General features: G+C 57.8%; 9 protein-coding genes across 9 annotated transcripts; 5 read left to right on the top strand and 4 right to left on the bottom strand.

Annotated features, from left to right (window-relative positions):
* Positions 1 to 145: 145 nt before the first annotated feature.
* Positions 146 to 3,012, top strand: ACA1_117170 (protein kinase domain containing protein; the record flags this gene model as incomplete). Its single annotated transcript, XM_004342305.1, has 14 exons — positions 146 to 206; positions 316 to 389; positions 479 to 514; positions 613 to 711; positions 780 to 926; positions 1,027 to 1,137; positions 1,211 to 1,255; positions 1,366 to 1,465; positions 1,540 to 1,613; positions 1,695 to 2,012; positions 2,128 to 2,229; positions 2,301 to 2,360; positions 2,427 to 2,500; positions 2,685 to 3,012. The coding sequence occupies 14 exons, from the start codon at positions 146 to 148 to the stop codon at positions 3,010 to 3,012; spliced, it is 1,629 nt and encodes a 542-aa protein (XP_004342354.1).
* Positions 3,013 to 3,173: 161 nt separating this feature from the next.
* Positions 3,174 to 6,053, top strand: ACA1_117160 (K+ channel tetramerization subfamily protein; the record flags this gene model as incomplete). The annotated part of the gene is made up of 15 exons (XM_004342304.1): positions 3,174 to 3,416; positions 3,482 to 3,536; positions 3,602 to 3,692; positions 3,761 to 3,883; positions 3,984 to 4,235; positions 4,323 to 4,422; positions 4,494 to 4,660; positions 4,693 to 4,783; positions 4,953 to 4,980; positions 5,049 to 5,162; positions 5,215 to 5,347; positions 5,445 to 5,510; positions 5,634 to 5,715; positions 5,801 to 5,860; positions 5,946 to 6,053. The coding sequence occupies 15 exons, from the start codon at positions 3,174 to 3,176 to the stop codon at positions 6,051 to 6,053; spliced, it is 1,713 nt and encodes a 570-aa protein (XP_004342353.1).
* A 146-nt stretch (positions 6,054 to 6,199) lies between these two features.
* On the bottom strand, positions 6,200 to 6,780 carry ACA1_117150 (ribosomal protein L34, putative; the record flags this gene model as incomplete). The annotated part of the gene is made up of 3 exons (XM_004342303.1): positions 6,200 to 6,348; positions 6,454 to 6,585; positions 6,672 to 6,780. Coding segments are annotated over 3 exons (390 nt in total), but the record flags the coding sequence as incomplete, so codon positions are not given.
* A 196-nt stretch (positions 6,781 to 6,976) lies between these two features.
* Positions 6,977 to 10,104, bottom strand: ACA1_117140 (GTPase-activator protein for Ras family GTPase; the record flags this gene model as incomplete). Its single annotated transcript, XM_004342302.1, has 10 exons — positions 6,977 to 7,996; positions 8,066 to 8,506; positions 8,602 to 8,690; positions 8,769 to 8,888; positions 8,996 to 9,141; positions 9,216 to 9,331; positions 9,404 to 9,549; positions 9,622 to 9,790; positions 9,901 to 9,981; positions 10,048 to 10,104. The coding sequence occupies 10 exons, from the start codon at positions 10,102 to 10,104 to the stop codon at positions 6,977 to 6,979; spliced, it is 2,385 nt and encodes a 794-aa protein (XP_004342351.1).
* A 787-nt stretch (positions 10,105 to 10,891) lies between these two features.
* On the bottom strand, positions 10,892 to 12,395 carry ACA1_117130 (eukaryotic initiation factor 4e, putative; the record flags this gene model as incomplete). Its single annotated transcript, XM_004342301.1, has 6 exons — positions 10,892 to 11,006; positions 11,093 to 11,223; positions 11,304 to 11,381; positions 11,458 to 11,545; positions 11,635 to 11,872; positions 11,984 to 12,395. The coding sequence occupies 6 exons, from the start codon at positions 12,393 to 12,395 to the stop codon at positions 10,892 to 10,894; spliced, it is 1,062 nt and encodes a 353-aa protein (XP_004342350.1).
* A 610-nt stretch (positions 12,396 to 13,005) lies between these two features.
* On the top strand, positions 13,006 to 13,471 carry ACA1_117120 (uncharacterized protein; the record flags this gene model as incomplete). Its single annotated transcript, XM_004342300.1, has 2 exons — positions 13,006 to 13,296; positions 13,451 to 13,471. 2 exons carry the CDS (start codon positions 13,006 to 13,008, stop codon positions 13,469 to 13,471), a joined length of 312 nt encoding a protein of 103 aa, XP_004342349.1.
* Positions 13,472 to 13,568: 97 nt separating this feature from the next.
* On the top strand, positions 13,569 to 15,303 carry ACA1_117110 (transcriptional regulator, Sir2 family protein; the record flags this gene model as incomplete). The annotated part of the gene is made up of 7 exons (XM_004342299.1): positions 13,569 to 13,619; positions 13,712 to 13,818; positions 13,932 to 13,995; positions 14,082 to 14,321; positions 14,475 to 14,607; positions 14,684 to 14,796; positions 14,878 to 15,303. The coding sequence occupies 7 exons, from the start codon at positions 13,569 to 13,571 to the stop codon at positions 15,301 to 15,303; spliced, it is 1,134 nt and encodes a 377-aa protein (XP_004342348.1).
* A 497-nt stretch (positions 15,304 to 15,800) lies between these two features.
* Positions 15,801 to 18,809, bottom strand: ACA1_117100 (Ankyrin repeat containing protein; the record flags this gene model as incomplete). The annotated part of the gene is made up of 12 exons (XM_004342298.1): positions 15,801 to 15,886; positions 15,961 to 16,048; positions 16,131 to 16,346; positions 16,722 to 17,046; positions 17,152 to 17,404; positions 17,501 to 17,635; positions 17,724 to 17,752; positions 17,842 to 17,971; positions 18,051 to 18,175; positions 18,232 to 18,245; positions 18,325 to 18,437; positions 18,641 to 18,809. The coding sequence occupies 12 exons, from the start codon at positions 18,807 to 18,809 to the stop codon at positions 15,801 to 15,803; spliced, it is 1,683 nt and encodes a 560-aa protein (XP_004342347.1).
* A 455-nt stretch (positions 18,810 to 19,264) lies between these two features.
* Positions 19,265 to 22,806, top strand: ACA1_117090 (RhoGAP domain containing protein; the record flags this gene model as incomplete). Its single annotated transcript, XM_004342297.1, has 12 exons — positions 19,265 to 19,745; positions 19,911 to 20,048; positions 20,333 to 20,410; positions 20,498 to 20,626; positions 20,711 to 20,910; positions 20,981 to 21,070; positions 21,144 to 21,269; positions 21,365 to 21,909; positions 21,993 to 22,093; positions 22,209 to 22,447; positions 22,535 to 22,601; positions 22,622 to 22,806. The coding sequence occupies 12 exons, from the start codon at positions 19,265 to 19,267 to the stop codon at positions 22,804 to 22,806; spliced, it is 2,379 nt and encodes a 792-aa protein (XP_004342346.1).
* Between the last annotated feature and the right edge of the window lie 209 nt (positions 22,807 to 23,015).

Below are 23,015 nucleotides of genomic sequence, written 5' to 3'. Positions count from 1 at the left end.
CTTCTTCTGCCTGTGAGCTTGTGTTGTGTCTGCCTGCCTGCCCGCGGCCCCCCTTGCACTGAAAGTGGTGCTCTTCACTCTTCTCGCGACAGTCTTCCTGCTGTCGGATTCGATTCGTTCTTCCCTCAAGCGTAATCGAACCGTCATGAAGCAAAAGGAGTTCGTCAAGCTCTTCGAACTCTCCCAAGAGGAAGAAATCCTCTACGGTACCCTCCCCCCCAAACACCGATGCTCAACGGCTCGATTCAAATATTTGAATGCACACTTGCCGCCTTTTTATTATTATTATTATAAATTATTTATTTATTTATACAGCCTACCACTGCTCTCTGAAGGAAAAGGGCAAGCTGCTGATAGAGGGCCACGTCTACTTGACCCAGAACTATTTGGTATGTACATACCTACAATTTTACACTGCCAACAGCCCGGTGTGCTGAGATGTGCGCTCACCATTCGGCGGCCGTTGTTATGTACGCAGTGTTTCTACGCCCACTTCTTTGGCCGCGAACGCAAGGTGCTCACACACACGACCAACGACAAAACGACACGAAACGCAAGCGTGGTCATCGTGCAATGCCTCACCAAGGCCGGCGGCGTGTTTGTGTGGATCAGATCACGATCAAGTGGGAGCAGGTGAAGGGGCTGGAGCGAAAGTCCACGGCCAAGATCATCCCCAACGCCATCCTCGTGCGCCTCAAGGGCAACAAGGAGGTGAGATGCGCTCCCGCTGCTGCCTCCCACCGAAGACTTCTGGTCTCACCCACCACTCCCCGCGACAGGTGCTGTTCCGTAACTTTCTGAACAGGCATGAGGCCTACACGGTGATGGACAGGCTGTGGAATAAGAAACAGCTCTCGGTCAAATCAACCGAGATCGCCCAGCTCACCCAGCAGAAGGACTGGATGAAGCAGCTCAAGCGCGCCATGGTACTCCTTGCCCCGCATTTCTTTCTCGCTCCCGCCTTCGCTCCTCCTCCCACTCGCGTGAATCGCTCAACATCGGTCGGCGCTTCTTTCTCTGGTGCAGAAAGAGAAGGCGGATCGATACGAGGTGGTGGGCAAGCTGGGCGAGGGAGGCTTCGGTCTCGTCTTCGTCGTGCTCGATAAGCGCGACTTTCGACAATACGTGCTCAAAGAGGTACTCAATTCGATGAGTGGTGTAACATTTTGCTCGTGGGTATATATTCACATTTGTTGCTTCACTTCACAAGGTGTGCTGCATCAACGAGGAGGAGGCCAAGGACGCCATGCGTGAGGTGCGCACCATCTTCTCACTTGGGAATCACGTAGCGGGACGTGATTCTCTTTTGGGTGGCCTGATGAGACTCATCTCTTTGTCTTGCCTTGTCTCTGTTTGTACTTGAAGATGGTGCTCCTACGATTGCTGCGTCATCCCTACATCGTGAAGTACAAGGACTTCTGGCAGGAGAAACTGCATGTGTTCATCGTCATGGAATATTGCCAGGGTGCGGCCTGACATTTCTTCTACTTGAGTGATTGTTAATTAATATGGTCTCACCGAATGGACTGCCTTCTTCAGGCGGAGACGTGTCGGCTGTCATCGAGGAGGGGATCCCGATCCCCGAGAAGCGAGTCGTCACATGGCTGATCCAGGTACCACTCCAACCACTGGAATCTGAGAAATGCGACTGCTCCTGCGGCGCGCTGCTGACTCCTTTTGTGGTGCCCGATCAGATCCTGCTGGCGCTGGCGCACATCCACTCCCACAATGTGCTGCATAGGGACATCAAGCCGGGCAATCTGTTCCTCAACAAGTGGAAGGACATCAAGATCGGCGACTTTGGCCTGTCGACAGTGCGCAAGAACAAGAAGAAGCAGCACCAGACCCCGGTCGGCACCATGGGCTACGCCGCGCCCGAGCTGCTCAAGGGCAAGGCCTACAACGAAAAGTCGGACATGTACGCCCTCGGGTGCTGCCTCTACGAGATCCTCACCCTGCGCTCTGTCTACGACGACGAGCACGACGGGTGCTTCCCCATGCCCATCCCCTCGGTACGCAGCTGGCTTGTGCTTGGCCCAATCAATTGGCGTTGTGTACCACAGTACCGTGAATGCATGCTGACCTTCTCCCGCGCCGGTGCGTCGTTTGATTTGGCGCCAACAACAGCTTTACAGCCACCAGTTGACGGAGATTCTACACTCGCTTCTCCACGAACAAGATACCAAGCGACCATCGGCCAAAGACCTGCTCGACCATCCGTTCCTCCAGGTACGTACACTAGTGGTCACTCCCTGACTAGTCAGTCCCACAGCGTGCGCTGACGTTTACCGCGCGCGCAGGAGGAGGCCCGGAACATCCGCACGCAGTCCGAGATCTATGCCGAGCTGCAGCAGCGAGAGGTACCCTATGGTCGCCTCCTCATGAGCGCTTTACACCACCTCACCCGTGCCCTTTTCTGCATGCAGGATGAAGCGGACGAGCTGCGACTGAAGGTGAATGTGCTCCAGCAGGAGGTGAGGCGATTGAAGCCCAGTGCTCGGTAAGTGTGGCATCCCTCCCCCCCAATCCTCCTTGGCGCGTCTGACCAAACGATGGGCACACAGCGTTATCGCCACCTCAGAAACCAACATGCCAGTCCGACGACACAGTCTCCTACTCGACTCCATTTCGTACGTGAATGCCGTTTCCACCTGATTTAGGTGTCGTGTGTCGTGTGAGTGAAGACTTACGAGTGACGCCACTCGCAGAGAGGAAGAGGTAATCAGCGATACCGACAGTCGCGGCAGCGAGCACGAGAGCGGAAAGGGCAAGGAGGAGGTGGGTGATCGATCTCCAACGACATCAAGTGAGGAGGAAAGGGTCTGCGATGAAGCTGATGAGGACGAGGACGAAGAGGATGAAGAGGACGACAACGAAGCCGAGGAGCGATACCTCGAGTGGAAGCGGATGAAGGAGCAGCAAGCCACGCGTGGCTGGCAAACCGAACGCGTCGTCACCAACTCGAGCGCCACATCGCTCGCGGCCCTACGTCGCAACTCTGTCATGGGCTAGGCCGTTTCGTCTCTAGCCTCCTCCTGTATCATGTGTAATGTATGTGTGCGGTCCTTCGCTTGGCCCTGTTTTAGCGTGTGGCGTGTGTGTCGTTTCGAGCGTGAGTGGTGCCGGGTTTTATTTTTGTTTTTCTTTCTGCGGCTTCATCAATTCGGAAGAAGATGGAGCGTGAAAGATTGGACAGCGGATCGTCGCGTAGAAGCCGATCCTCGAACGGGGAGCGGGATTACCACCATGCGGACGGTGCCAAGCGACTGCGCCTTGACGCCCCCAGCGAGACCGATAACAGGGATCGGCGCTACGCTGCCGAAGTAGAGCAGCAGTGGCCCAGCCACAAAATTGTGAAATTGAATGTGGGGGGCCAGAAGTACACGACCACCGTTGCCACCCTCCGCCGCGCCAGGGTACAGCTTTCAAGTCCAATTCATCGCTACTGCAAATCTAACCATTTATTATCTTAATTTGTCAGGGTTCTCTCTTGGAGGCGATGTTCTCCAACACCAGCATCCCAGCCCAAGATGAGGGTACCATTTCCTTCTCTACTTTTCCGGGATTGCAGTCCGGGATGCTCACTGCAGCGCCTCTGCAGAGGGAGCCTACTTCATTGATAGAGACGGTACCTTCTTTTCTCTCATTCTCAACTTCTTGCGAGACGGTAGCGTTGAGTTGCCTACGGATGGGTATGCCGCCCTACGTCATGTTTTCGCGCACGCAGCGGCCTAACGCTGGAGGCTTTCTCCGTGTGCAGGACGGTGTTGCGTGCGGTGCTGAGGGAGGCTCAGTTCTATCAGCTCACCGGCCTGGTCAACCAGATACAGCTCGCGCTCGGGCTGCCCCTCTCTTCTGCTCCCCTGGCCCCCCGCTCTCCCATGTACGTGCCTTTAGACTTTCTCAAGGCTCCAATCCTCGTCGCAGCTCTCCTTCGTATCTGACAAGACAACCGGTTGTGCGCCGCTCTCTCGCATCATCAGGCCCACTAGTCCGAGGCACGGAGGCTCGACTCCGCGTGAGCGTGATCGTGAGCGTGAGCGTTCCGTTTCCGTGAAGTCTGAACCCAGGGAGGAGCCCGTGCGAGAACACACGAGGGAGTCTGTGAGGGAGCCCATGCGGGAACATACGAGGGATTCCGTGCGAGAGCCCGTGAGGGAGTCCTTGAGGGAGCTTGCGCGAGAGCCTGCGAGGGAGCCCGTAAGAGAAGATGCCCAAAAGATCAAAGGCACCAGGTACGCATGATATCCCCGATGCTTAACTCAACTCAACGTCAACATGTGCTGATACAAGTGCGCTTGTGTGTGTGTGTCCCCGTCTAGTCGTTTGGCCTCTCACACCATCGTCGATGAAGGCAAGGTAACGAGAGTCATCACGTGTATCGACTTCGACCCCACCGGCGACTACTTTGCCGCGTCTCAGGTGTGTTGCTCGTCCCCCCCCCTCTCGTTGAAATGTGGGACGACTCTTCGCTGACTCGCCCCGTCTCACAGCTCTCCGAGCGTATCTCTATCTACTCCTACACTTCGTTTGTGAACGCTCGGGAAAGCGTACCCCTCGCCGCCCAAACGCTGCCTATAAAGTCCAACATGAGGTGGGTCGTTATGCCCGACAATTCAAACCTCGATCACACTTGGCTCGTCGCCGACTGCCTGCTGACGTGCGAACTGCATGTTGTTTCTCCCAACACAGTACGCTCAGCTGGAACAAGAGCGTGAGACACCTCCTGGCACACGGCGACCACGACGGTAATATTTGCCTGTGGAATACCGAGATCGCCCAGGTACACAGCACCCGACCCGATTCGTACCACCGTCTCTCTTGCTCTAGGGCTCACTTTGGCCCCACCGCGAAAACTAACGCCACGACGTTGCCAGCCTGTTTCTACCTTCCAAGAGCACACCAAGCGCGTTTGGTGCGTCTCCTTTGCGTCGGCCGCCCATCACAAACAGTTCGCGTCGGCCTCCGATGATAGGACTGGTACAGATCCGGGAACTTTAGTGTGTAGTGTGCGTACCGTCTCACCGTGTGGATGTGTCATGATACAGTGCGGCTCTGGACAATTGATGACAAGACGTCTACCGCCAGCATCGCTTCTAAGGCCACAGTCTGCTGTGTTCGCTATTCGCCAAACGACTCCATGCTGGCATTCAGCTCCGCCGGTACTCTTCCTTCCCGCACGTATATCATGGGCTGCCCTTCTCTGACCGTTAGGTTTCGACAACGCAGACCACCACGTGCACTGTTACGATCTGAGGAACCTCAAGATTCCGTTCGCCATCCTGCGTGATCACCGCAAGGCCGTATGGGCGCTCAGCTTCCTCAACCAGGAACAGCTCGTTTCTGCGTACGTTTGGCGTTGGCTCCCTTTGGATGAGCGCTTTGTTGGCGTTGGCGATAGTACTCCATGCTAACTTCATGTGTCTTGGGGCATCGCGATTCAGATCGGTCGACGGCACCATCAAAAGGTGGCACATGCACAAGGGGACACCGCTCATGTCCTACTCAGGGTACGTACGCTATCTTATTATTATTGGCTATTATTGGCTATTATTTGCCTCGCAGCCGAGACGCGCCAGATCTACGGCTCTCATGTTCTCATCTCTTCACGTTCAACCATCATCAACCATCAGGCACGCCAACGCCAAGAATTTCACCGGCTTGACCGTCGATAGGACCGGCGAACACATCATCTGTGGCAGCGAAGACAACCAGGTCCCCCTCCCATCTGATTTTCACCGCGCCGCCTGCGATGTCTTCCCTCACCCCACGTATCTTTCTGGTGTATCGTCGCGTGCAGGTTTACCTGTGGAACGTTGACACTCCGACTCCTCTCACGACCTACTCGTGCGGCGAGGTTGTACGTTCACAACTGCCAACCCAGAGAGCGAGCGCTTGTAGTGATCACTCTGCTCGTGAGCTGATACTTGGGTGGGTGCGCGCAGGGTTCCTCGCCGAAGTGGGTGAGCACAGTGGCGACAAGGCCGGGCTCCAACGTCATCGTGGGCGGCAACAGCGCAGGCGACGTCCACGTCTTCAGGCCCACCTACTAAGTCGTATGCAGCGACCGATACTTCCGAACGCACAACAAACACACCTTCTGGACTAGCGATGATGCTAAGTGATGATGACGATGGTTGGTGGGCAAGTTGCGAACGTGTATCGTGTTGTGTTGTGAAGAGGGCAGGAGGACGGACAATTAAATGCCGAGCTTGTGGCGTCCCTTCTCCTTCTTCCGGGCGATGGTGCGACGTCCGTTCTTGGAGCGCATGCGCACCAGGAAGCCGTGCGTGTGGTGCCTCTTCACCGTCGACGGCTGGTACGTCCGCTTCACCGCCTCCATCGGCGCTGCGGCGAGCAAAGAAGAGAAAGGAAAGAGAAGAAGAGGTCAATGAACGGCTGGTGGCGCAAAATGGAGGCACTACATGTAGTGATGACGAAGTGCCGAGGTACCGTTGCCTTCAGTAGTGGGGTACAGAGGCGCGTCGAGGGGAAGGGGCAAGGTGGGCAGCACCATGTCCAAGACGCTGTCTCGCGGCGTGGGCGCGATCTCAAGAGTACGATCGAGCGGCACCATGGCCATTCCTGCAGGAGGCGAAAACGGCCGCAACATTAATTCCACAAGCTGATGATGGCCGGGCGCAGAGCAGAAATTAAAGTGCGAGGCATACGTGGCGAGACATCGCTGAAGGCGGCCACCGGACGGCGGGAGACAGGGAGAGGAGAGGAAGTTGAAAGGGTGGGAAGAGCAAAGGCCTCCGAATTAAAGGCAGATTCGACATTTGCCGAAGACGTGAAGAGGAAGCGAGACGAAGAAGAAGGTCCGCAGGCTGGCCGGAAGGCCACGGCACCCCGAGATCCGAGCAGCACCCTCCGTTGCATCCTTTCCACAATTTACGAGATGTGAAGAAAATCACAGCAAAAATTATTTACTATTTTATTTTCTTTATCTTTTCTCTTTTCTCTTTATCTTTTTTCAATCTTCGCCGCACGTGTCCGCAGGTGTCGTGGCCTGGAACAGTGTGTGGTCGTCCGTGAACGAGGCCGTATCGTAGACCAGGCACCGGAAGAAGCCCCGCTGCAGCAGCTTGTCGCCGATGACCACGGCCTTGTCGCGTCCCACCCGCAGCTCCTCGACCAGCCAGTCCACGCATTCGCAGCCGCAGAAGCACAGCCGCCCATCGCGGGTCTCGCGCAGCTCGAGCCCCGAGTCTGCCGAGAACATTTTGTCCACCAGCCGGTCCGTCAGCGACTTGCCGCTCTGGGCGTCGTCCACCGCCATCAGCGGCCGTCCGCTGTTCTGGTAGGCGCTCGCGATCAACGACCCGCCGCCCGATGACTGCCGCACGCGCGGAGCCGCATTGATGGGGGCCGAGACCGAGCCCGCCGTCGTGGTGGTGGTCGACGATGACTGCTGCTGGCCGCTGGTCGTGGTGATCGATGTTGATTGCCTCGATGTCGAGCGTGGACTAACTTTGGCGTGCTGCTCTCGAGGCGACGTGTGCGGCACCTTGGTCTGCGACAAGGGCGACAGCGAGTGCGGCGGGCTGCTGGTGCCGCCTGGCCCCTGCTGCTGGGCCGCGCCCCCGGTCGGTGGCGCCTTGCTGACGAGCCTGTGGGGGCTGCTGTTGTGGCGGGACAGGGCGTAGACCTGCGTCGTAGACTTGGCCCCGGACGGCGCCGGGGAGGGCGGCGACGATGAGAGGGTCGGAATGGGGTGGGGGTGGCTCGGGTGGCTGGCGGTCGGTGTAGGCGAGGAGGGCGAGGGCGCGGGTGCGGGCGGGCTGAAGGCGATGCCGGCGCTCTTGAGCTTCTCGAGCATGGCGCCGGCCAGCCGCTCGAGGCCCTCCCGCCGGGCCCCCTCCTGAGCCAGGTGCAACCGGGCGATCGCGAGCTGCGTCTCGACCTTGCTCCGCACCTCGCGCTCAGCGGCCAGCTGCTCCTTGAGCACAGCGATCTGCGACTCGAGCGTTTTTGTCGCCTCCGTCGTCGTGGCCTGTGTCGAGTGTGTGTCGTGTGATGTCAATAGAATTGGCGTAGCAGTCCAAGAGGCCGGGGGCCGTACATGTCGCATGGCGTTGGAGAAGCTGGCCAGCTCTTCGTGGTGGATGAAGTCCGACACGGGCCGGTTTAGCCGCCGCCACCGGCCCTTGCCCACCACCTTGATGTCCTCCCGGCTGTTCCACTTCTTCTTCTCCTTGCCCTCCTTCTCCTTCTCCTTCTCTTTGTCCTTCTCTTTCTTCTTGTTCTTGCGCCCGCCGTAGGCTTCGGGGGTGCGCTTGACCTCGATCTCGCCTAGCGACGTCCGGAAGACCTTGGTGAAGTTGAGGGTCACGTTCTCGACAGCCAGCAGGTCGGCCGGGTCCACCACCTGTATGAGTCGATCGAACAGCCGCTGCTCCTTGTGGCCCGCCAGGGCGGCCGACATCTGCTCCTTGTGGGTGTCGAAGCTGTTGACCAGCGCCCGCACCGCCATTCTTCGATCCTCCTCTGTAGACATCTTTTCCTGTGTTGTGTGGCGGGGCCAGATGTGTACTCATCAGCGTCGATGTCAACTGTGATAGCTGGCTCCACGTCTCGTTTTGTAGTCTGGACTCGTACCGTGCCGGGAGGCGCCGGGTGGGCGTCTGCGTCGCTCGGCGCGGTCGATAATGCACTCAGGAATCGCTGCATCCGCTCCTGCTTGAGCGCTGTAGAGAAGGGAAGTCCACAGTCGGTTACAAGGGAGCGCGCGTGTGTCGTGTGTTCGCTAGGGGGGGGGCGCATACCGATCCACTCGTTGATAAATACCATGTACTGTTCCTTCTCTCCAAACTGAACGTCGTTGGACGCGTTCTGCAATACCTTGCTGATCAGAATTAACGATCGCCGCGTCTCGTTGGACAGAGCTGCGTTGCGGAACGATCGTACATATGAAGATGAGAACGTGGTGTGTGCGGTGTGTGCGGTGTGTGCGGTGTGTGCGGTGTGTGGTCGTATCGGGTTCGTTGCGTACTGGAGGCAAGGCCGACTCGCTCAGGCGACACCAGCGCGGGGCACACAAATCGCAGGAAGAAGAAGCCTCCGATCAGCTGGTAGCCCTTCTCGTTGAACCGCTCCTCCACCATCTGGTGCGCCTTTTGAAACACCCGCTTCAACGCGCTGCGCCAGCGAAGAGAAAGGGAAGGAAATCAGCCAGAGGCGCAAAGATCAAAAAGAGAAGAGGCGGCTCGCACCAGGGGAAGAGGTCGATGGCCGACTCCATGGCGAGGAACATCTGCTCCACGCTGTCCATGAGCCGCTTCTGGTTGTCCTGGAGTTGTGTCAAGTCCGCGAGCTTCATGGGGTCGACCTGTGCGGGCGGGCGGTGATCATCAGCAGGTGCCCGTGTGTGTATGTTGCAGCCGTCACTGTGGTCACGTACCTCGATAGCGGACGTGGTCTGCATTTGGGCGATGAGCGGTTGCAACACGCCCTTGAGAAAGAAGTGGCCCTTGATGTGCAGATAGATGCTCACCAGCTTGACCCCGACCGTCATCCCTCGGAACAGCGTCACTGTCGTGCCACCCTCTGCAGAGGTGATCAGCATAGAGCGAGTGGACTCTGGAGTGTGGCGAAGGAGGAAGCGCGTCGTGTATGTACCACAGGTGTCGATCTCGTTCTGGAGCGCCCACTCGACGAGGCGCATGTCTTGCTTGTTGTGACGGAAGATGATCAGGAGCGAGTTGCACACAGACTCGTAGTCGTGGCTCGACGACACCAGACTCTGGCACAGCGCCCGTGCGACTGTCATCGTTGGCGACAGCAGCAGCTGGACAGGGCACGTCGTGTTATACAACATCAATTAATTCAAATAAAAAAGAAAATAAATCCCAATAAAATACTGTAATAAAATAATGTAATAAAATAAGAACAAGGTACCTTCATGAGGAGGGTGCGAAGTATCTCCTGGTCGACCTTCGCGCCGTCAGACTTCTTAAGCTGGCTTTCGAGAGTGACGATCTGTGTGGAAGAACAAGGGGCTGAGCAAGTGCACTCGTTTTGGGATTTTGTGGGGGCGTTGCGCACCCACTCCGGGTAGAGGCGCTCGACCGCAGACAAACTATCATTTTCATTCTCCTCCATGTGTGTACAAGACCACCCCTTGGTCCACCTGTCTATGTTATATTATTTAAAATCGATAGTAGAATGTTGTTGTTCGCAACGGTCACCAATTCTCTGCTCCGTGACTAACTTTGCGCTTTTGCTTTATTTGGTTTATGTTTTGATTTTCGATAAATTGAGTTTGAATCTGGTATTGAATTTAATTTCGTGTGAAGATGCCAAAGACGGCGAAGAAGGGAGGGGGTGGCGGCACGAAGAGGAGCGCGCCCAAGGCGGCACCAGCTGCCACGAAGACGATCAAGAAGCAGACGCCTAAGAAAGTAACAACTAAGACAACAATCAAAACGACCACGACAATCACGAAAACCAGCACCGTGCAGCAGGGAGCGAAGACGAGGAAGGCGCCGGCCACCGCCGCACCCAAGCGAGCCACCCCCAGGGCAGCTGCGGCCGCCCCAGCGTCGCCTGCCGGGGCCAAGACGCGAGCGGAGAACCTCCTCAAATCAGCGGCCTCCAACGCTCTCGCCCACGGCTCCTCCGCCGGCGCGAAGGCCATGCACGCCCTCAGGAAGGCTTAGAAGTCCATCTTTCTTGATCATCCATCATCTGTGATTAAAATTACTGTTTATTAAAAAGCGAGAAAAGAAAAATATATCACAAGAACACGATGCCGTCGAGGAGGAGCGCTACATGCACATGAGCCATCTCCATCTCTGGCGCCACTGCTCTCATAAATACCTGTCTCCCACTCCTGGCATCACACCACACGAGGTTTCCGCCTTACAGAGCCTTCTCCTTTTTCTTTCCTTTACGACGCGACCAAGACCTTCTGTGCGTTCTTGTAGGTCGAGCGGTCCTTGATGGAGGTCGAGTTGCTTTTGTACATCACGTCGTCCAGATCCAGCATCAGCTTCAGCTTCTCCCTGTCGGAGAGATTGACATCAAGTGCGTCAGTGTCAAGTGTACGACGCGAGGCGTATGGAATGCAGTGGGCGAGGATGATGCGAACCCGATGCTGAGGCGGATGTGCTTTTGGTTGGTCTTGGTCCACACGGACAGACCATCCTCCTTGCTCCTGATGCTCACCTCCACGCCCACCACGTTGGGGTCCTCAAAGAGCTCGCCAATGGACGCGAACAGCTGTTGGTGTCCGGGTTTTGGGTGGGGTTCGTTAGCCTCGTGGCGACGCCACCATACGAAGGGAGCCACGACACACGAACCAATTCCTCCCACATCTTGTCCAGGGCACCGGTGCGCTTGTCGACCCTGACAATGAAGCAGCCACCCTTGGGGAACGTCTGCAGCACAAACACGCTGAGTCAAAAAGAAGGGGGGGAGAAGGCACTCGACCACTCCATGATTGGGGTCACCTACCTCCCACATGGGCTTGAGCTGGTTCCTGAAGAAGTACAGGTTGCTCTCCTTCGGCAGATTGCTGGCCCGCTGGATGAACGCATAGTGGCTGACAGACGAGGAGGAAAGGGGAAATGAGTCAAAGCGCAAGTAGCTCGAGAGGAGTGGGAACAAGGTGAGAGGGAGCGGATTGCGCACTGCCAGAACTCCTCGACGGTGCGGCAGGTGCCGATCTGAACGAGGTGCTCCATGTGCTCCTTCTTGTCCAGCTTCTTGTCGATCACCACGGTGCCGGAGGGACCCGCCGTGATGGAGTTGGACCTCCTCCTGTCCTTGCGCGAGAACCAGAACGTCCACGGCGTCTGCAGACGGTGACCCAGGATCGACGCACCATCGTCGTGCGCTGGCGCGTCCGACCGGGGCGACTCCAGCTGGCCTGCGCATGTGGGCCGCAGATGGAGGTTAATGAGTTCTTGAAAAAACACTGTGATTCTACGCACGTGAATCAGAGATGAAGATTGCGAGGAATTAATGGGATTAAAATTACCTGCTCGGGAGCCCTTGCGGGACCTGGGCTTGTGCTGCGGCTGCTTGTGCTGCTGGTGCGAGGCGGCAGGCGAGGTGGGGGTGGCCAGGACTGCGGCGGCAGCGCCCAGCGTGGCGTCTGCCTTGGTGGCATTGGCAGATTGGGCGGGGGCGGTGGCCGGGCTCGCGCCCTCGGCTCCCTTCACCTTCCATGCCTTAGCGGAGTTGCTTCTCGAGCGTCGCGCCGCATCGCTGTCGCGTCTGCTGCGGTTGGCTCCATTCCCACCCTCGCCGCCCTCACTCCCGTCCTGGCTGTCGTTGGCCGACGATGCGGTAGCGGCAGATGATTCCGCACCAGCGGGAGTAGAGCTCTCCACCACTACTGGTTTAGTGGCCTCCTCTTTCACAACCTTGTCCTTGTGTTCGTTTTCCATTTTGATAATCAATTGTACAGGGTTAATCTCACCAAAATCAACTACAAAGCACAACTAAGTTTCTTTTCTGTCGACCAACGTGGTGGTCCGGCGTTTGCGTGGGCATCAGGAGAGTGCACATTGGGGGGGGGCAAGTTACACCGAAGTCAGGCAGAACCGAAGGTAAGGCCGACACCACTTACCACGCCAGAGAAGTACGAACCATGCATTTTGCCAATGTCAGCACCCTTAAAACCAACGATTGAGAGACTCTCGAAAAGACTACTCCTTGTCTGAGGTTGGACCCAAAGCACAGGTAGAGAGGCCTCCACTCTCGCACGCTTTCCTCCACGTGCAGGCCTTGAGCAAGAGTGACGGCGAAGACGGTGGCAGAAAGCGCGGCGAAGACCTTCGAGGAAATGTCGCCTGAAACCTGCGCCAGAGCCAACCAGCCGATAAGATCCCCCCCCCCAATGCTGGCATCGCACAGGCCACAGCAGCGCCCCACACCACCGGAAGGAGACAACCAGAGCTGCGCCTGACGAGGCCCAGACCACCTCCCCTTCTCGATCCAGCCACAAGTGCCCGGCACACCAACCATCAACCGACCTGCACACGCGAGCAGCCTGAGATGGACCGAGAGACTTCGCTGGACGGTGAGGAGGAGGGCACCTGCCTGCTGCGCCTGGTCGAGGCCAAGTGGGCCGACTCCCTGCCGCCGTGGGGCCGTCAGCACCACCACGCCCCGCGCGTTGCGTCATCGCGCGCGGGGCCGCCCGCAACGTCGTCGTCGTCTTCTTCGCCACCACCTTCGCCCCTTGTCATGCGCCTCTCCTCCACAACTCGGCCCGCAGACGATGCGACTGATGTATTTCCGCGCCTGGGCTCATCGCCTCGCGCCTCGCGCACCAACTTCGGACATGTGTGACTTGCTCTCCACAGTCCCCTCCACTGCGCCCTCCAGCTTTCTGTTGTAATTAATTCATTTCGCATTTCATTTTATTTGTTTGTAAATAAAAAATAAATAGATAGCACATACTCCGCATTCCGCTCCGTTTTCTTTGCCTTCCCGGCAGCTGCTGATGGTGGTGAAGTGAAGGGGGAGGTTGGGTGAACGGCCCACCCCGCACGACAGCGCGTGACTCGAGCATGCAAACAGCAAGCTAACCCCACCAACGCAGCTGACAACGAAAGATGAACGCGCCCGCCCCGCCTCCTGTTCCTGACCACGTCGTCTACGAAAAGGTTAGTCTTGTTCCCCCCCCCCCCTTCTACGCTTGAAAGCTTCCACGAACGTGTCGTCCCCTCAACGTGCGACGTTTGTGGCCTCGTTGCAGACAGAGTATGAGGACCCACCGGAGGAGAAGGCAAAGAAGATGCGGCAGCTGGTGGACATTGTGCGGAGCGCACAGAACCTGGTCGTCTACACCGGCGCCGGCGTCAGGTTGGTGACACCCCCCCTCTCTCTTTCTCCCCTCCTACTCCTCTTCTCTGCTGACTGAACGTTCTTGGGGGGGGGGTGCACGCTAGTACGGCGTGCGGAATCCCAGACTTCAGGGGAGACAACGGAATGGACAAGTACGGCTGGCAGAGCGCCGTGCTGGGCATGGGCGTGGGCAAGGTAGGTTACTTCAATCAGAGCGCCCTACCATGCGATGTGACTTCCTTGCGCGTATGGTGACACCACATTTCCCCCTTCGTCCACAGGGCGCGGCGGACCTGCTGATGCCGTCCTACTCGCACGTGGCGATTACGAAGCTGCTCAATGAGGGCGTGATCAAGTTCATCGTCTCCTCCAACCACGACAACCTCCACATCCGCTCCGGCGCGTCGCCGGACAAGGTGTCGGAGATCTTTGGCAACGGCTACATCGAGACTTGCCTCAAGTGTGGCGACAAGTTCCTCCGACACACGCAAGTCCCTCAGCTGGGCCGTATCTGCGATCACGTACGTGTGTCGTTGTGTGTCGTTGTGTGTGTGTGTGTGTGTGTGTGTGTGTGTGTGTGTGTGTGTGTGTGTGTGTGTGTGTGTGTGTGTGTGTGTGTGTGTGTGTGTGTTCGCACGCTCTGCTCATATCGGGGAACTAATGATGTCGTGTAGGAAGAGTGTGGCGGACGGCTGAAGAAGGAGGGGGTGCGGTTCGGCGGAATGGTGCCGGAGGGTCCGCTGCGAATAGCCACCAACGAGGCGAAGAAGGCCGACGTTGCCCTCGTCCTGGGGTCTTCCATGAGTGGTACTGCTCCGCGCCTCCCTGTCGTGGTGTGTGTTCACGCACGCTTGCTCACTGTTTTTTTTTACAACCTACACAGTCTCGCCGTTCTGCAATCTGCCGTGGAAAGCGAAGAAGGTCATCATCGTCTGCTTGCAGGACACGACGGTGGACAGGCGCGCCACTATCAAGATCAACGCCACCTGCGATGAGGTAAGCCTCCGCACCGTATCAGCATGGCTAGCCCTTCTTGTGCTCACCACCCTTCTTCTTCTTCTTCTTCTTCGTCCTAAGGTGATGCACGGAATACTCGAGGGACTGGGCCGGGACTCGACGCTTGAGTACGAGTACCGCCAGTCGTTCTTGGTTTCGCACCGCCGCGAGGCCGACGGCGGGTGGGCGCTGCGGCTGGGCGGCGGGCGCAAGAACGAGGTGTGCACCTGCGTGGAGGAGGTCAGGGTGACCCTGCCCGGCCAGCAGCAGGACGAGCCGCGCCTGATGGACGAGGGCGACGGCGTGTGGGACCTGGCCTTCGAGCAGACCGACGCGAGCGCGGAAGAGGTGGCGGTGGAGATGGAGATCGTGTTTCGGCCGGCCTACGGCGTGCCCCCGCGACAGCTGCGCTACGTCATCCGCCCCAGCGAGGGCGACACCGGCCAGCAGCTCCTCCGCTTCTCCTGCCATGTCCACTACCCCGTGCCCGGCCAAAAGAGCACCTGAACAATTCAAGAAGAGAATCATTGCTTCGAACAATGGTGGTTGATGGATGATCAACGCGAGCAGCCAGGGGGTTCACGCTGAGCCTTCAGTTTGCGAAGAGCCCGAGAAAGAGACAAAAGAGATGGATTGCCGTCGGGGAGAGTCGAACTCCCCGTGCGAGGGCTGATTGGCTTATGGCTCCACTCGAAGCTCGTCCTATCAGTGGCACGCCCCACAGACAGGGGCGTGTGTGGTATGAGAAACAGGACGAGCAAGATTCTCGCACTCCAACCATTGACAACGGCATCTTCCACGACCAAGCCAGCCGCTCACAAGAGCACCGCACCGACAAAGAGCACAAATATTATGGGAACCTTCAGTTGTTAGGTGAAGGATCATTGTTTTTGGTTGGGCAACGAACGTTCGTCAGAGTCACAGTGTGTTGTGTGGGCCACGACCCAAGTTGTGGCCACTACGGACTATAAATGGGACACACTATCTCCTCGATGGTCTGGCTGCTATTCACGCTTGCCCGAGTTTGACCGGTCTCTGGAGGCGATGAGCTGCACCACCCCGTGCCACTGCGCCAGCGTCAGCGTCAAGCCTGGCGTGGAAGCCCCGTCAGCCAACATGTTAGCATTGTGCGGAACAAGGGTGCAAGCGTTGTAGTGGCCGTACTTTGTTGTCGCGTGGAGAGATGGAGTTCGACATCGACGCCGCTCAGAGTGGAGCCCACGGACACCTTCACCCCGTTGGCCTTCCCGATCTAGCAGCACGCAATTGACAAGTCGATGTCACACTTTGAGTCGCAGTCAACGTGATGTAGCCGCAGGAGGCGAGCTGCATACCTTAGTGGTCTCGACGCCGGTTGGAGGGGGCTCGGGGGCTGAATCCAGGTCGAGCGTGTTGTCGGACCGAGCCAGCGGCAGATGCTTGCGCGGTCGCGGAGGGTCGGCCGAGTGCGTCCTGGTCCTCCTCTCTCCGCCGGCTGCTCGCAGCCCCTTCTCCCTCGCCTCCACCGCCTCTTCCCTCTCTTTAATCTCCGCCAGCATCACCCTCGTGCTCTGCGTGTGCGTAAGAAAGTCAGCAAGCGTGTCGTGTCGTGTCGTGTCGTGTCGTGTCGTGTCGTGTCGTGTCGTGTCGTGTCGTGTCGTGTTGTGTTGTGTCGTGTCGTATCGTGTCGTGTCATTGGTCGTGTCGTGTCGTTGGTCGTGTCGTGTTGTGTCGTGTTGTGTCGTGTCGTTGGTCGTTGGTCGTGTCGTTGGTAGTTGGTCGTGTCGTGTCGTGTGTCGTGTGTCGTGTGTCGTGCGTCGTGCGTCGTGTGTCGTGTGTCGTGTGTCGTGTGTCGTGTGTCGTGTGTCGTGTGTCGTGTGTCGTGTGTCGTGTGTCGTGTGTCGTGTGTCGTGTGTCGTGTGTCGTGTGTCGTGTGTCGTGCTCACCTCGTTCTTTTCCTGGATGAGGGCGATGGTCTCGTTCAGTTTCCGTTCCTTCTTGGCGAGTGTCCGTTCTCGCTCTTCGAGTGCTCGGATCAGCCGCTCCTCGGCGGGCGTCTCCAGCTTGAGGTCGAGCGACTGCTCGCCCACGCTGCCCCGCTTGCTCATGCTGAGCATCGAAGCACGCGTGGTCTTGAACCCGCCCGACGTACTCCGCAGGTGATCGAGCAGGGCCGGCACCCCCTCGCGCATCTTCCGCTTCAGCCCGGGCTCCAGATCCGAGTTGAGCGACAGCGTCAGCTCCTCCAGCCACCCCATCTCGCCCATCTCCCTGTTGGCCGTACGGGCGCGCAACTGGTCAGCATAACAATAAAAAATATACATAAATAGAGAGCAATAAATATAAATAACTTATTAAATAAACAAACGGTTATACCTGGGCAGCTGGGTGAGTCGGTTGTCTTCGAGTCTGAGGGACTTGAGGGCGGTGAGCTGGCGTATGGCGGGCGGCACGGTGACGATGCTGTTGTGGGAGAGGTCGAGCTCGACCAGGTTCGTCAGCTCAAAGATCTCCGGCGGAATGCCGGGCAGGCCCAGGTTGGACAGGTCGAGCTTGCCCGTTTCTCGCGCCCGCTCCAGCGCATGGCTGATGTTGTCGCCCTGATTCGATAGGGACATCGGCGCCGTCTCTGTGTGCACACCACCACGTTCGTTATTAGACCACAGCCATGGCGACCGTGGTCGTAGCTGGCCGGTGAACAGTTGTGTGTGTGTGGTGTGTGTACCGGTGAGGATTTTGCTCACGTTCTCGAAGCCGGCCTTATCCGCTACCTGGAGGGCTGTGCCGTTATCGCCCTCGACGTTCGCGTCCACCCCAAGAGATAGCAGGCACGCCACCATCTCAGCGTCGCCTCTCCGCGCTGGAAGTGGCGATGGAAAGAGAAGAAAAGCAGAATTATTAATCATTTCCAGAAAGAGCAAAGGCTTCTCGAGCGCATCAGGGCGTACCAGCGAGGTGCAGGCACGTTTCCCCGTATCTGGAGTGAAGGTATAGACACAAGAGGGGGGAGCATCAGCACAACATGTTCTACAGCGGACCATGTCGCGTTTGGGTGGAAACACTCACTTGTTGACTGTGTTGAGGTCGACGTTGAGTCGGCTGAGGTAGACCACCACCGAAGTTTTGCCGGCACTCGCGGCTGCGTGAATGGCCGTCTCCCCATTTACATTCTGCGCATCTGGATTACAACCGCCGTCTGCAATTGGCCACACCACACTGTTAGTGTGGTGTGTGTGTGTGTGTGTCATGTGTGCGTGTGCATCGCGTGTTCGTACCGACGATTTTCTTGATGAGCACGAAGTAACTGTCTTGACCCCATACCCGTCCCTTTTGTGGTTCTTTTCGTACAAAATAGTGCAGCACGGTGGCGCCCTCCACGGTCTTCAGCGTAACGTCGCACCTGTTGGTGGCCAACAAGACGGCCACCAATCGGCAATCGCCCTTTGAGCAGGCCACCTACCGCAAACCACCTGTATGTGAGCCAACCCACAGCCAGCCAAGCGGGCACACGCAGTAAAGCAAAAGAAAAGCTCGTCGTCGATCGAGTACGTGCAGCGGCGTCCATCCGTTTCGGTCACGAAAATTGACGTCGAGCTTCTTCTTCTCGATGAGGTAGAGGCACATGTCTGTGTGGCCCTCTTCCACAGCCAAGTGGAGTAGACCTGCAAGAGCGAAATATCATATATGTGGTGCATATGTGTATATATGAGCATATTATTATATTAATTTTTATCAAAGAGGAAGCTGTCTTGCAAAGCAACGGAGGAAGAGATGGGAATGAGGAACACATAACTAAGAAATGGGATGGGGAAGGAGGAACTGTGTGCAGCAAGGTGGGAAGGGGAAGGGGGGGGGAGAGTGGTACTCTGGCCATGTTTATCGACGCCTCTGATACAGTCGTCGTCGCTGTTCGCAAGGAACTGCTTCAGTTCCTCGACGTCACCGCTCCTCGCCAGGAGCAGCACGGGGGCAGGGGCGGGCGACGCCACCTTCGCCGACTGCGCTCGCTTGGGGGGCAGAAGGCCTATGGACATCTTCTCTTCTTCTTCTCCTTCTTTTTTCTTCCCTCCTCTCTTCTCTTCAGCTCTCTCTCTCTCACACACACACTCTCTCTCTCGCTCACCTTGGTCTGTTTTTTCTACACCTGGGTGGGGGGGGGGTGTGTTGATGGTGCAGGTAAGAGGAAAAGACCACGTACGCCCGTTCGCCTGTCGAGATCCGGCTGCAACCAAGGAGCCACCGGTGGTGCCAAATGGAAAAAGGCGAATGGCCCGGTCCGCACCACCCACCACCCGCGACCCTGTGAAGGACTGAGACGCAAGGCTTGAAGAAGAAGAAGAAGAAGGAGGAGGAGGAGAAGAAGAGCTCATCTTCAATACCTGGGTCCCCAGGAAGGAGGAAAGACGACGTAGGTGGGTGAGTGAGTGAGTGGAGAGGAGAACAGAAAAGAAGAGAAGAACAACAGAACAGGGATACAGACCTGGAGGATATGTCATCACAGGAGGGACCAAAGAGAACGTTACACGTCAACCTACGGGTGCGGGCGCTGGACGATGTGCAATCGCCCGATCCTGGCGCGCTCTGCTTCCGCAAGGGCGAGGTGGCGCTGGTGAGCGAGATCGAGGCGGTGGGGAAGGCCTACGGTACCTACTTCAACAAGAAGGGCTGGTTCGCCCTCGATCAGGTGGTGATCGAGCCCGGCACCAGCCCGCGCATGAGCCCACGCAGCGCCGGCTCCGGCAACTCGAGCCCGAGCATGCGGGGCAGTACCAGCCCGCGCAGCGGCAGCGCCGTCTCCAGCCCAAGCGGCGAACGCTTCCCCACCCCGAGCTCCCCCTCCAGCGGGGGGTCAAGCCCGGTGGGATCGCCCGTGCCGACGCGCAATCAGAACCGGCCCACCGCGAAGAAGCTCTCCAGCTTCCTTTGGAAGACGCGAGACGAGCGAACTACTGAAGTCACGGGAAGCCCAAGTGAGTACCCCCCCCTTCTCCCCTCAAAGCCCCCCCCCATTCCAATCTTTCACCGGGTGTACCTTTTCCAGGAATTACGTTTGTGGTTGGTGTGTTGTTGTCGTTATGTGTCGTTGTGTGTCGTGTAAGATATGGTGGTGGTTTGCTTACCTTGCACCCCTTCAGCTGGTCCATCGCCCGCGGCGATCAGCCTGGTCCAGGAGGAGCAGAGCACGGCAGTAGCGGAGGAGAAGAAGAAGCCCTCGGACATGATCAAGTTGCGGCTCATGTGGCGCCGGTCCGTCAACGAGAAGCCTGCCGCCAGTACGGAGTGCCATCATTGATCAGTTCACACCGCGCTGTATTCTTGTTCGCTCATTCTCTTTCCATCCCTTCCTACAGCACACGCAGTGAAGAGGCACGAGTTTGGGGTGACGATAGAGGAGCTGGCCAGCCGGGAGAACGCCATACGGGGAATACCTTACGTGGTCTTTGTGTTGGATCACGCACATGGCCGAGCATTGTATGCGCCTCCTCCCCAACCTGTTCGGTAGCTTCCTGCGCAGTGGATGAGGCTCTCACACCTTGGCCTTGCCGCCCACTCACAGCGCTGGACCTGGAGGGAGTGTTCCGAATCTCAGTGGCGTTCCCCGATCTCCTGGAGATGAAGGAGATGCTTGAAACAGGTACCTCACTCGATGAGGCCGGCGCTATCCAGTTCAGTGACCACGATCAGGTTTAACTCTGGTTGTGGTGCCGCGCGCATCGTACAGGCCCACCTCGCCTGATGGACTCGAATGCAAACACGCACGCCGTGGCGTCCACACTCAAACAGTTCCTGCGAGAGCTGCCGGACCCTCTGCTCACGTTCGCCCTCTTCGACCGATGGATGAACACTGGAGGTATGGGTCCGCCCCGCGCAAAAGGGTGAGTGAGCGGTCGTGATCAAGGCAGGTGGTCTGACGTGTACCATGGCAATAACACAGAGCTGTCCAACATGGCGGAGCGTAAGGAGAAGCTGGTGGGGCTCATCAAGGAGCTGCCGGAGAGCAACCAGCGCACGCTTCACTTTTTGATGACCTTCCTCAAGGCGCTTTCGCTCCGCTCCGAGGTCAACAAGATGTCCACCCTCAACCTAGGCGTCGTCTTCGCGCCCACCATCCTGCGCCGCAAAGTAGAAACCAAGGTGCCCCCCCCTCTACGCAAGGCCTAAATTGGCAGAAGAAACGATTTTTAACCTTTGTCTTGGCGCGTAGGACGATTTCATGAGGATGGAGACTCAACGCGGCATCGTGGAGACCTTCCTCGACGACTACGAGGACATCTTCCCCAAGCTCTACCCCAGCGTACGCTTCAGCCATTTTAGCACTTCTTTATTTCTTTATTTCTTCTATTTATCTTCCTCATTTCATTGCGCAGGGCACGGAGGAAGACGGGCCTTGGTCCGAAGAGCGACTGCTGCTCCTGTTGCGGCCATCAGAGAAGGAGCTCGCTATGCTCCGACGCCCAGGCCAGCAAACAGCTGGCGGAAGCGCTGTCGGCAAGGTACGCTCGTGCAATGGTCGTGCCGTGTCATGCCATCGTGAGTCTTGGGGCCTTGACGAAGACCATAGTGATTGATTGCTGACCCACACTGCCAGGAGGACGTGAGCTCGTCGGAGGCCTACATCAGGGACCATTCGCCCGCTCCGTCACCGTCGGGCTCGCTCGTAATGGACCTCCCGCGCCAGCCGAGCGGCGAGCACTCCGGCAGCCAGCTGCGAGAGTCGCAGGAGCGGCCGACACGGAGCACCGGTGACGACGGCGACTCGAGCGGGTCCGACCGCGAAGAGGAGAAGGGCTCGCGCAGGAGTAGCAAGAGGCACAGTCGACACCGAGACGACAAAGACAAAGACAGGGACCGGGACAGGGACAGAGGAAGGGACAAGGACAGGGAAAAGGATAGAGAAAGGGAGAAGGACAAGGACAGGGACAGAGAGAGGGACAAGGACAGAGAAAGGGAGAAGGAGAAGGAGAAGGAGAAGGAGAAGGACAGAAGCAGGGATAGAGAGAGGGAGAGGGAGAGGGACAGAGAAAGAGAGAGGGACAAGGACAGGGAAAGGCGCAAGAGGGACACGGACGCCGACAGGAAGGACGAGAAGAAGGACCCAACGAAGGAAAGAGTCAAAGAAGACAGCCCGAAGAAGTACGTACCATTGCGTGTTGGTTTTGTCGACGGAAGGGGCCGCGTGAGCTGACGCCATCGTGGTGGATGGTGGTGGCTGGCAGGCGAGGCAGCGTCATTCTCGGGAGGGAATCGCCCACACTTCCCCGGTCGGGCAGTTCTACCAGACGCTCCGATTCGCCCAAGGTCCAACGGCGAGCCACCAGTACGTCCACCATCGCACTACCATCGTTCGCCGAACCACACACACCACACCATGGGTGGGGGGTACCGTGCGGGGGCTCTCTAACGGCGTTGCTTCTCGCGTTCGTGGTGGCCAGCTGGTGTGCCCCCGCTACTCAACAATGGCATCGACCTTAGGAAGAGGAGGCTGACGATCGAGGCCGAGTCGGGCTCGCTGACCGACAGGAAACCCCACCACGACGAGAAAGGAGGTGGTCTGGACTTGGGAGCGCTGGCCAAGGAGCTCGCCGTGCAGGTGGATGACCTGAAGAACGAAGGCAAGCGGATCGAGCAGGAGAACGAGGCCAAGCGAATGGAGTGGGTGTGGCTCGATCTGGTGCGCCACCATTCCCTCCTCCCTCCATCCATGACTGCACCACGCCACATGCGTGCGTCCAGCGCTGATGGTGAGTGCCGGCAACAGGAGAGGGTGAAGATGGAACAAGCGTTGAAGGATTTGAAGCAGGAACTGGAAGAGAAGCAGCAGGCACGTACCACTCTTTCTCTGGAGTTATGCTCACCGTCAGCTCACCCCGCTTGCACGCACGCACGCCTTTGCAGGAACGGGAAAAGCTGGAAGAGGAGAACCAGAGGCTGAAGGCCGAGAACGCGGCCCAGCGCCCACCAGGCAAGTCCAAGTCCAAGAAGGCCAAGGCCAAGGCTAAGGCCAAGGCACAGGCACAAGCCGACGAGTAAGGGAGGACTTGAAGAGAGGAGGCCGAAGCTTCTATTGGACGCGAAACCAATGCGCGTTTGAGGGGTTCAGGCCCCTGCAGAGGAGGTCTGCGTTAGTGACCAATCCAGATTGCGGTAACGTATGTCGGCCGACTGTACTATTATTTAATATCATAATAATAATAATTAACATTACCCAAGCCAGTAAGATGAAGAAGAATGGGGTGACG

The sequence above is a fragment of the Acanthamoeba castellanii genome (assembly GCF_000313135.1).
Source record: "Acanthamoeba castellanii str. Neff unplaced genomic scaffold scf7180000084669, whole genome shotgun sequence".
In the NCBI taxonomy this organism is placed as follows: Eukaryota; Discosea; order Longamoebia; family Acanthamoebidae; genus Acanthamoeba; species Acanthamoeba castellanii.
This window is presented reverse-complemented; position numbering and strand designations above follow the sequence as displayed.